At 32.0% G+C, this 11,511-nt stretch overlaps 1 protein-coding gene and 1 pseudogene across 2 annotated transcripts; both read left to right on the top strand.

The window, feature by feature from the left end:
- The first annotated feature begins 2,986 nt into the window (after positions 1–2,986).
- LOC143579115 (non-specific lipid transfer protein GPI-anchored 26-like) lies at positions 2,987–4,077 on the top strand. The gene is made up of 2 exons (XM_077062505.1): positions 2,987–3,342; positions 3,823–4,077. The coding sequence occupies exons 1-2, from the start codon at positions 3,022–3,024 to the stop codon at positions 4,000–4,002; spliced, it is 501 nt and encodes a 166-aa protein (XP_076918620.1). The 5' UTR covers positions 2,987–3,021; the 3' UTR covers positions 4,003–4,077.
- A 3,973-nt stretch (positions 4,078–8,050) lies between these two features.
- LOC143579114 (PLASMODESMATA CALLOSE-BINDING PROTEIN 1-like) lies at positions 8,051–11,327 on the top strand (annotated as a pseudogene). The gene is made up of 3 exons (XR_013143401.1): positions 8,051–8,467; positions 9,005–9,038; positions 11,007–11,327. The product of XR_013143401.1 is annotated as a PLASMODESMATA CALLOSE-BINDING PROTEIN 1-like (transcript).
- Positions 11,328–11,511: the final 184 nt, after the last annotated feature.

The raw sequence follows: 11,511 nt of genomic DNA, 5'->3' as shown, positions 1-11,511 counted from the left end.
ATCTATATATATAATGTATTAATGTGTTAAACGGATTGTGTTCTTGTCACAAATTTTAAGTGTATATGTACTAAGATTGACAATTTTTTACATAACAAAAATATGGGTTGTATAATCGTATTCAAATGTAAAAAGTCAACCGAAACCCGTCAACTCACCAACAGTCCAATAGTTGACTCATGCTTGCAATGGAGTATATGTATATGTATTTTGTGGTGTCCCTTTATAGATACATCATCCTATTTTTTTGTGAATGACAACGAGTAAACCCTTTTGTTTTATAGCTTCTCCAATCTTGACCCATGTTTTTCACACTTTGTTGTCTTTGTTTTAATTTGGTCGTTGTCAGCGTATAGAGAACAACCTTTTTGTTTACAACAACATGTTTTTCAGTGACCTCTTTAGTTCTTTGCATTCACCATCACATTTCAAAACCAACAAACTCGATCATTTTAATTTTCAAACGTAAGAGCCAAGTTAAACGAGCGGTGGGACGGGGACATTGTTGCAGTCCGGTGTCACCGCCAGGATCACACAACACCGGAAAACGTCGTCGTGCCATTTAAAATCCCAAAAGCCAAGTAAATACGGCACGTGGTGATATGGTATAGGCTTGTTAAAACCTTCGTCCGCCCGTTAAAACCGTCGCGGCGAAAGTGGACAATTTGGGAACTCATTCTAATGGACAATTTTTTTACCCTTTAACATAGAATGGACATTATGGGGATTTTGTCTTACTAATTTTTTTTTAAAAAATTGGCCATTTATTTTTCGAGGGAAATACTTTTTTTATTATATTTAAGAGTGAGGATGAGGTACAGGTTTCAATCAAACTGAGTTGCTAGGTAACATTGTTCAATCCGAACATGTAAATATATATGCATCAAAGCTTAGACAACCAACCCAAAATTTGTACAAATCCACAATATTCTATGACAAGATATGCCAAGAACACATATCAATAGTAACAAATTCCTATAATGGCATATTGGCATTGGCATAAAGAGACTCTAAAGAAAACATCATTATGTGAATTTTGACAAAACAGCAAGGATTCACACTCACAAACTCTCATGAAGTTATTGATCTAAACAGGGGAAAAACTTAAATGAACTTGATATACATCTAGGGTTTAAAATGTATGAAAATAAGAGTTCTAGAAACAACGAATGAACACATTGCATCCTCATTTTCTCATACTGTACGCTTTAAGTCCCTCAGTTTCCAAGCATTAACACACAAACAACTTCAGTCCCTTAGCTTTCTATTCATCCAGCTTGAGTCCCTTAGCTTAAAGCTTGATTTAATAAAAAACACTAACATCACCAAACACTTATGAAACATATCTCATAGCTCGCGAATCAGAAATGTACCCTTTAACAAAACACGACCCGTGTTTTATTTGTGTCAAAAACATCAATCCCAATTTACACAGTTAATATTGTGTAATTCAAACATAGCCCATTTATATAAACGTGTTAAATAAGATATTAATCATGTAAAAAACATGTTAATCCAATTGGTATGCTGTAACAATTGGATTAAACGGGCCGCCGGCCCTACCTGGTTTGAAACAACTTTACTCGAACACGATTTGTTTATTAAACATGATAAATCCTTTATTACAGTGACCAAATAATAGTTTTCACGTTAAAAAGTAAAGAAATATTATAATTTGTTATAATAGCATCTTCGTAGAAACTAATAATTATTCGTGTCCAAACATCCAAGCCTGTAACAAATTCACCTGGGCCGAACTCGGAAGTTTTTGGATCCAATATTGGGCCGAACACAAACAGGCCCTAGTTTGTAATATTTAACTATTTATTTGTTTATGCTTATTTTGCGCGTGTATTTCCAACCAAATAAACAAATAAAAGGTATTTGTTTATAGAGTTCGGTAGTTATTTACAAGAAATCAATTGGATGCTTAAGCAGGTCACCAAAATAAGTTAAATAACTAATTACCAACTGTTTGGACCAACATTAGAACCAAAATTATTTTTTTTAAACAATATATTTATAACATAGGACATTATTATAATCATCCAATAATTTTGTAATACGATTTAGTAAGTTGTAAATATTCAAATATAACCTTTTTAAGTGGTGGCGTTGTGATTCGATGGTAAGTGTTTGAATCGCTCTAACGGAGGTTTCATCTTTGCAATTAGTGGATTCAAATTTAGCTTTCCTATCTTTCACATTGTTTTAGTAACCAGACCATTCGATTAAACCAAATGTTTTATGATCAAACTGGTCAGACCAAATTCAAAAACTTGATGACAATAATTAATTTTAAAACTATATATGTAACTAATATAAAACAAAATATGCAATTACCTTATTATTTTGTATGAATATACAATTTTAACATATGAATCCTTTATTAAACAAAATATTAATTTTGTTTCAAATAAATTATGGAGTTCGATGTAGCAAATGAATTAGTAAATGAAATTTCAGAATATTTTTTTTCTTTTTGAAATCTGCTCAAATAATCTAGCGCATTAGCCATCTTAACATGTCCAACACTCCAACTAGTTTAAACAAAAGCGATTCAACTAGATCCTATATGTAGCTTGAACCCCACCAGTTTCACCGAGAAACTCGATCAGTGCTCTCAAACGCACATCATTCTAGGAATCATCACCTCTAGTAAAACTCCACATATCTTTTTTTTTATGCATTTGTTTTATATATAATCGTATTAACAACCATATTTCCTCAAATAATAATTATTTAATTCACTCAAAACTATATATTCTTGGATCAATGAAAATGACCACATACCATTTCAAACACTAGGCTTCAAAGGGTCGGTTGCAAGCCGGCCATATGCAAATCTTCGGTGGATATTATTATCATTAGCTAATAATGTCACAAAAGTATAAAATGTAGGTCACCAACACACCACCAACCTGAGTTAACTCAGTCACATATATTCCCCTATAAATTAAACCACAAACCTCAATACTCACAAGTCACAGCAATAACCTCGAACCATCTTCTTGAACCCAAATGGCACAATATAAAAAAACCACAATGTTGATGATTCTAGTGATCAAAATGGCAGCCATGTACCACGGTGTAACAGCCCAATCGTTAGTTTGTACGAGTGTGTTGATTAGTATGTCACCGTGCCTAAACTATATTCACACATCAACACCGTCGACAGCGTGTTGTAGCCAACTGGCTAGCGTGGTCCAGTCTCAACCGCAGTGCCTATGTCAAGTTCTTAACGGTGGTGGCTCATCTTTGGGGATTAATATTAACCAGACTCAGGCTCTTGAGTTGCCTAAAGCTTGCAATGTTCAAACACCACCAACTAGTCAATGCAATGGAAATGATCTAAACATTTACTTAGCAGCTATTAAATTCAAATTATTTTAAATGGATCAAACAGGTCGGGTTGAACCTAAATTATAAATAATAGTATTCAAGAAAAAGGTTAATAATTATGTTATTTTAAAAACATGTGACTTTTTATTAAAATGATTTAGAAAGGTTTATGAACTAAAAACACATAATTAACGACTTTTGACTCGTTTTCTTTTTTATATAGTGTTTCTCATTTTACTCTTTAGATATAAACATAAATCGAATCGATCCACTAGTATTAAGAAATTTCCAAAATTTTAATTTACAACATCTTTATTTCGTCAAAAGCATGAATCTTGAAAGAACTTTAAGGTCCATTGTGACATGTTTGACCCTTAAAAGTCAAAAGTTTATTTTTACCTAATACCTATATATAAACAAGACCTGAAAAATGTAACATTTTTAAAACTTATTCATTGTTCTATGTTTTTAAATTGGGCAGCTGCTTCTCCAACGGATTCTCCTTCAGAAACTCCACCATCTTCTACATCGGGTCCGGGACGTGAAACAAACAACGTGCCTTCAACAGAAAATGGTTCATCCGATGCAACTTCAATAAGATTCACAACCATTCCAATAATATTTTCACTACTTGTTGCCATATACACTATGGTGTTCTAAGTTTTCCATTTATTTTTCTTTAATTCTTACATGTTGAGAGACATGTTGACATGCGCTATGTATGAAATTCTTTTTATCGCCTATATTTGTATTGTTTGGATGAATATAAATTGATTTTTATGTAACTTTACGGGTTACGTATGATTCTAGGAGTAAAAAGGCCATCTTAGGTATTAACAATCAATGATGAATCAAGTTGAAATTAACATATCCTTAAGAGTAAGTTTACTTGGTCAAACCTTCTAATTACTTGTTACAAAGAGAAAGTTATTGAAGTCAAAACATAATACATTTGAACTACATATCTCATATACAATGTCAATTACAACACAGTCTTGTTGTTTTAGAAATGCCATATCATATGTTATAGGTGTTGGTCTATTTCCATATTTCGATGAATCGGTACTCAAGAAATATTGTGGTCACACCAATAAAAGTTATGTTTGTGTAAGTTAAGTTATACTATAGGATTTTTCGCTTATCTAATTAGTCCGTATAAGAGTTTGCAAGCTCTTAAATCAACTCTATTACATATGGTTAAGAAAGAAGTACATGTGAATTTCCTGACTGACTCGTTGGAAGGAAGATCATCTCTTTAACCAGCTGACATTCTGGTGTTTGGATTGATAGTTGGAAAACATGCGTGCGTGGATTTAGCATGGGTTTCCCCTCTGGTGGGTTTAGAGAGTAGTGGTTTCACAGTCGGTAAAGCTGCTTTAAAAACTGTTTCATACAAGGTGAGTAAAAACATGAGAAGGCGTGTCTTGACAACCAACATGTATTTATTCATTTTGCTTTTGACACTTTGGTTTCCTCGCACTTGAAGTTGTGGACTTACTTACCCGAGTTCAACAGGTCATGCATAGTAATGTTATGACTCCAAGATCAGCAAATGCAGTTTTTAAAAGATTGAGTCTTGCAATTCAAAAAGGAGTAGCGACGCAGCTTATTACCCGTTTGCCTTCAGTTTCGATGTAAACACTACTTTTCATTTATTTTACATTAACACATAAATAGCCAACATCACCCATAAGTTAAAGGACATCTTAGTAAAAACCACCACCATACATTTTCCCTTGAATGTTTTGTTACATTAGTTGTTAATTATTTCAAGATAGACAATTAAAAATACAACAAAAGTAGTATATTTCATTTACGAAAACAATATCCGAATTATGAAACCCTAATTAAACTGCAACATCTATCTTCCAACTTATAATTAGCTTGAGATCAAAGATCGCCACCAACTGCCAAAATCTGGCTACATTCCTTGTATCATACGACATTCGTTATAACACATCATCATCAGACTCAATAAATCTCACCAATAGCAAAGTTGTGGTAGGATCTGAGGAAGGTAAGATGTATGCAGTCTTACTCTACCCCGTAGAAATAGAGATGCTGCTTCCTGTGAGACCTCCGACTCGATAGTAGTTTTGCATCAAACCTTGAACATAAGACACATAACACTCAACCATCGGCCGATTAATGCATGCACCCTTGTGTTTCAGCTATCAACGCCACGACATGATGCCTGATTAACCTTCCGCCACTTTTAACGTTATTTTCACGAAATTAGTAAGATAACGTCAAAATTGGTGCAATTTCACTTTTGCCCCCCCCAAGGCCCACACATATATGCATTACATGCACACATCGCAAACAAGGTGTTATAAGTTATAATCACATGATCATGAATCCAATACAAGAAGAGCAACCCAAAACTCGATTACTTAATTTCTTCCAGTTACCGTACCCTTAACTTAATCCACGAGAGTCAGCCGTATCAAGTATGAATATTTATTCTCATATTGATAATTCAGCACTGTAATAATGTTTATATGTTTCAAAAAATAAAATATCACAAAATTGTATGACTGTGTATACTTAAGCATTCACAATGGGTTCTTCATTTTATGTGAGTGTGTTCTTTATTTTTTAGGGTGTTGTTGGAGTGGTTGTAAGTGAAAGAGATGGAAAATGTTACTGTTTATGGTTAAATTTGGAGAAATATTGTTCATATTGTTTAATTGAAAAGGAGAGACATAAATAGTGATTTATAGTGTAACTTTAGATTTGAAGATAAATAATCAATTGGAAATGTTAGACTATATTAAATTTGATGAAACTATATATTATGTATCCATGATCCATCATAGATTAACGAATTTGTGCCCACCAGCCCATGTGAGATTGGCTTGGCCCACTCAAACGCCAAAATAGCCCATGCATATTCACTTTCTTTTATCTTTTTATATTGATGCTATTTTATTTGCAAAAGTAATCCCCTTAAAAATTTCCTTCCTTGAATCAATTTATTTGAATCAATTTAAACTCACACCGACATGTTAACTTAACTACTTAATTAACATCGAACTTAATCAGCTATTTCTTAACTTCATATATGATGGTTCTCAGTTTGTACAAGTCTAAAGTCTAAACACTATCATTTTCCATTAATTAATTTATAAGTTCATAAATCAAATTAAAAGTTTAAACATATAACTATAAAGTAAAGTTGCAAGAAGCTTACCAACGAAATTTGTGGTATCTTAAGCATCTAGCATGCACAGAGATGAAAAGAAAAGAAATCTTGTTGGTTTCGCAATAGAAACTTGAATTTATTTGCTTTTGTTTCTTTTCATGGACCGACTTTAAAAATGCAAACATATCCAAAATGTATACAAGTCCTTTTAGAACAATTGGTCCCTAAAGTGTCATACTTTGGAACATTGAACATTCTAACTTCATATTTACACATTAAACCCTGTCTTTAACATTTTATGAGTACTGTTTTCATAATATTTAAACTAAATACAACATCTTATGAAACTTTATTATCATTGTTATATACAATAAAGTATTTTCTAATACAACATTGAAGGTTTAAGATGTTTATATTTAGGTTATGTGTTAATCGGTTAACATGATCCATAGACTATAACACCTCACCATCTTCCACACATGTACACCGTCCAGGCGTTTCATGATGAGGTCGTTGCTCTCCCTTCTAATACCGGGTCTACTCTCTACATTTTAATGGGGCGTTTTTCACCCAAAGCACTTCTCAATTAATCACTTGAGCAAGTGAAAACTTGATATGTCACTGCCTTTTTTTCTTCTTCTTTTTTTTTTATAATTGTGTTTGTTTGTCTAATTATAATATTATTTCAATAATATAATTAGGAAAAACACACTACCAGAAAATAAGTCATCTTCTCACAAAAAACTCATACAAATTTCCTACGACAAGTAGTTCCAACAGATTTCCAACAAAACAAACAAACTCCAACTTTACTACAGTATTATTTAATAAACATTAGGTTAAGTCAAAATAGTTTTTGTAGGAAAGTTGTTGGAAGTTAACAACCACATGTTTTTGTAGCAATTTTGTAAGAAAAGTTGTTGAAAGACGGTTGAAAAATGATTTTCAAGCATGTGTTTTTCCAACGTAACTTTTTGTTGAAAAATTGTTAGAAACTGGATTTTCCAACAAAATTTCCTACAAATTCAGCTGTAGAAAGCATCTATTTTTCTAGTAGTGACATTACACATATACTTTATTGAAAGTGGTTAGTAAAGTTACACCTGCTTACGTGACATAGCATTGTTTTTCACTTTGTAGTTAGAACATTACACGTTTTCAACTATGCACTCTTGTAACATACACACTGATGATCATGACATTGGTAACATTTGATCCTGTAATTTATTGCTAAAAATTCACATTCACCCATGAAGTCTAAAATAAATAGATTATTCGCTTAAAAATTTGCAATTAATAATATTGAAATATGACTTTTAAATTTTTTAATTTTAATTTTAATTTTAATTTGATAACACTTTTATGAAATTTTATTGTTTTGCTTGTCATGTATTTGTATTAGGTTGAACTCCATTTAACATATACTTACTGTTCAATTGTATGAGAAATAAGTTGAAGCTCGAGCCCTTTGTACGTTTTAAAGTTTAGCTTCATTTAATTTTTAGATTTTGGTAGACAGAGTAAATAATCAATATAAGAAGCTATTAATAATTATATAATCATCATACAAACATATATTCCCTCACAAAAGTCACTCCCATCCATCTTTAGCTTTACCAACACACGTTAGTGTGTGTAGTTGTCTTGCTTTACCTCACCCTCACTTTCTTCAAATGGAGATCATACTGTACCGGGCGGTAACCGCGGTGGTGCTAGTGGTTCTCTACAGCCGTATCACGGCTGCAACATGGTGTGTAGTCAGAAGTGAAGCCTCAAGAGTGGCATTACAGGCTGCACTTGACTATGCATGCGGTGCTGGAGCCGATTGTGTGCCCATACAACCCGACGACCTGTGTTTTCTTCCTAACACGATTCAAGCACACGCGTCGTATGCCTTTAACAGCTATTATATGCGCCGATCCATGGCTCCGGGATCATGTTATTTTGCTGGCACTGCCACCATTGCCAAAACTGATCCAAGTTAGTTTACTTATTACTTTTTGTAGTTTATTTATTGTTGCATGGATTCATTGTTAGGTGTGAATTTTTGACATGCATTAGATAGTATAAATGAGTTGGATTGAGTTTCGCGTTGAATCACCTATTTAGCTAAATGCGTTGTGTTCATGCCAACCGTGGGTAACATGTTTTGATATGGCATGTTTAACCTATTTTTTTATTTATTTTGAAACTTAAAAGGGAAATTGACATAAGATTATACAAATAAGATATAAATCTTTTGTATAAAGTGTAATTTTAAAGTATTAGTGTGCAAAAATAACAATAAAAAAGATTGGGTTAAGTGCGTCGTGCTCAATTGTTCATGTCAACATGTGAGTTTTCATTTATTGTATGGTTCATGTGTTTGTATGATTTTCTAATTCGTGTTAAATTAGAACCGTCAATTCATGGACACAAATAGTTTAGCACCCTTTATTTTCTTTATCATGTTTTTGAAGAAAATCAAACATTCGTTCTTTGTGGTCGACTGATGTTTAATGTTTTACATGTTTAAAGGTTATGGATCATGCAATTATCCGGCTTCCCCTAGGTTATGTAGCCTTTGTTATCCGTTGGTTTCAAATTTAAGAAATATATTTATTTTTTTTAGTTATTTAGAATAATTATAATGGATTAATTATATAAGTTAGATTATTTTGATATATTTCTTAAGATTATTGTGGTTATTTGAAATTTAAATTGAGTTATTATATGTTTATCTGTTAATAATAAGCATTGTCTATCCATCTCATAATGGGTTCAAAAGTTCACTTGACTTGTAAGTTAATTTAAAGAATCATGATGTATCTCACCTAGTATATTAATATAATTAGTTTTTATCCCCTGTATTACGGGGGTTGTTTTATATTATTTATTATAATATTTATTTATTTTTTGAATTTATATTTTTTTTATTGTATGAAAGTTAATAATATACTTATGATTTGGTGACAAATTGTTTCACAAATAAATGAGATGTTATAACCCGATTTAAAAACTATATGGTTTTGATGAAACCCAAGACCCGTTTATTTCTTTTACTATAAAATTGGTTTATTAGTTATAAATAATATTTATGAAAGTTAATAATATACTTATGGTTTGATGAGACCCAAGACCCGCTTATTTTTTTACTATAAAATTGGTTTTTTTTATTTAAATAATATATATACTTTTTTTAAAATAAATAAGATATTAATTTTTAGTATATCCTATTTTAAAGGATTTTTACATCAATAATTTAGTGAGAATAATTTAGTGAGAATAATTTTTAATTTAATGAGATGTTATAACCCGTTTAAGGAATATCTGGGTTTGGTAAGACCCATACCCATGAATTCGGTTCAAATGCATGAGAAGTCTTCATTTAAAAACCAAGCAAATCTGGTGACTCCAAAAAAAGGAAAAGCGACCACATCGCGACACCTAGGATTTTTGAGTTTTCGTTTATATATATTATAGATACAGTACATTTTTCACAACTAATATAGATTCAATACAATACAGTACTTATATATTATGTTTTATAGATATAATTAGAGTTAGAAAAGGAATAGAGAGAGAGTTATGTAATGGTATTTATTAAAGCTAAAGCTATACTCGATGATTGCTTCATTTTCTTTTCTTTTACTTTCCCGTGAAAAAAGAAAATAAAATAATTAAAGAATTGAAGTAAGGTGACGATTCAGGTGGCGATAAATGATAGTGTTGGGCGCAAGGTAGGCCCGCGTTATCTTTGACTAGTCAAATTATTACATTTTGTAGAATGTTCTTTTATCTTTATGGTTAGATCGGAAACCATTATGCGCCACGTGGCGATCATGAGTAGTCATAGAGCCTTATCTATGGGCGTTATGCGTCACGTGACGCCCAGCCAGAGTTATGACCTTTTACAAAAACAAGTGTAGTCATAAAACCTTCATAACTTTCCATAACTTTTTTTATTTGTTTTTTTTAATTCTCATGCCTATTAACTTTGTTTATTAGCGTTATCTACAAAACGCCATCCAAAAACAATTAGCCAAAAAGCCTCCATAAAGCCGGAGGGCAGTGTTCCCAGGCTTTATGACCCCATAAAGCCCTCATAAAGCCCCCACTACGGATAGTCTAAATAAGCTAGTTCATTTTTTAACCGAGTTTGAATCACCCACAATACTTAGGTGAGTCATTCTAAAACGATGTCAGCAGTTTAAATGTAGCAGTTTAAATGTTTAATCTTTTAATTTTAAATAGACCAAAACAATAAAAATAAAGACACATAACTAAAGAAAACAGTGAAAGCACATAATGATGATTAAATTGTCTTGTAACTTATTTATGGTGTATAAGACTACTTTATTTTGTAAAACTATTTGATGCTTTTATTAAAAAACGTATATTTACATGTGCTAAGATCTTAAGCATATTTTGGTTTGATTTGACTACTTGCATTGTTGTATATAAAGTCATATATCTAATATACATAATTATAGTTATACAAATGAATCACACAATTTTAAAATGTTCTTGTGTTTGATAGCACGGCGGGAGGCATTATTATTCCCGGAGGAGGTGCAACCATAACAGGAAGAGGTGCAACCACGACATTTTCAATTCAACTTCAAATATCACACCCCCACCACCATCCACCTTCACACCGCTATTTGCAAGTGGTGGTGGGCTAAATCCGTTTGGCATGGTACCTACATTAGCCACCCCGTCGAATGCTAGAGCTTTGTTTGAATTATCTATTTATAGATATCCGTTTTCAAGCATAATTTTCTTAGTCTTAACCGTGTGGATGTTTTTGTAGCATAATTTGTTCTACAAGTTAAAAAATTTAGGACAATTTTGCTGTAAGTTATGCAATTGCATTTTCATCACATGTATTTTAAGATACCTATTAATTAGTTGTTATGATGTTGATGGGTTTCATCATTCTTGCAAGTTCGTTGAGTACGATTTTGTTGATGTTTTGTAAAAGTATATTGCTATTTGTTGATATTAATGTTACTATACTTATTAGATTAATGATATAACACTTT

Source organism: Bidens hawaiensis, unplaced genomic scaffold, assembly GCF_021521415.1.
Source record: "Bidens hawaiensis isolate Kalapana, Puna unplaced genomic scaffold, B.hawaiensis_p1.1 tig00029602_1, whole genome shotgun sequence".
NCBI classification, from domain to species: domain Eukaryota; kingdom Viridiplantae; phylum Streptophyta; class Magnoliopsida; order Asterales; family Asteraceae; genus Bidens; species Bidens hawaiensis.
Note: the sequence above shows the minus strand (reverse complement) of the source record. Positions and strands in the feature narration are given on the sequence as shown.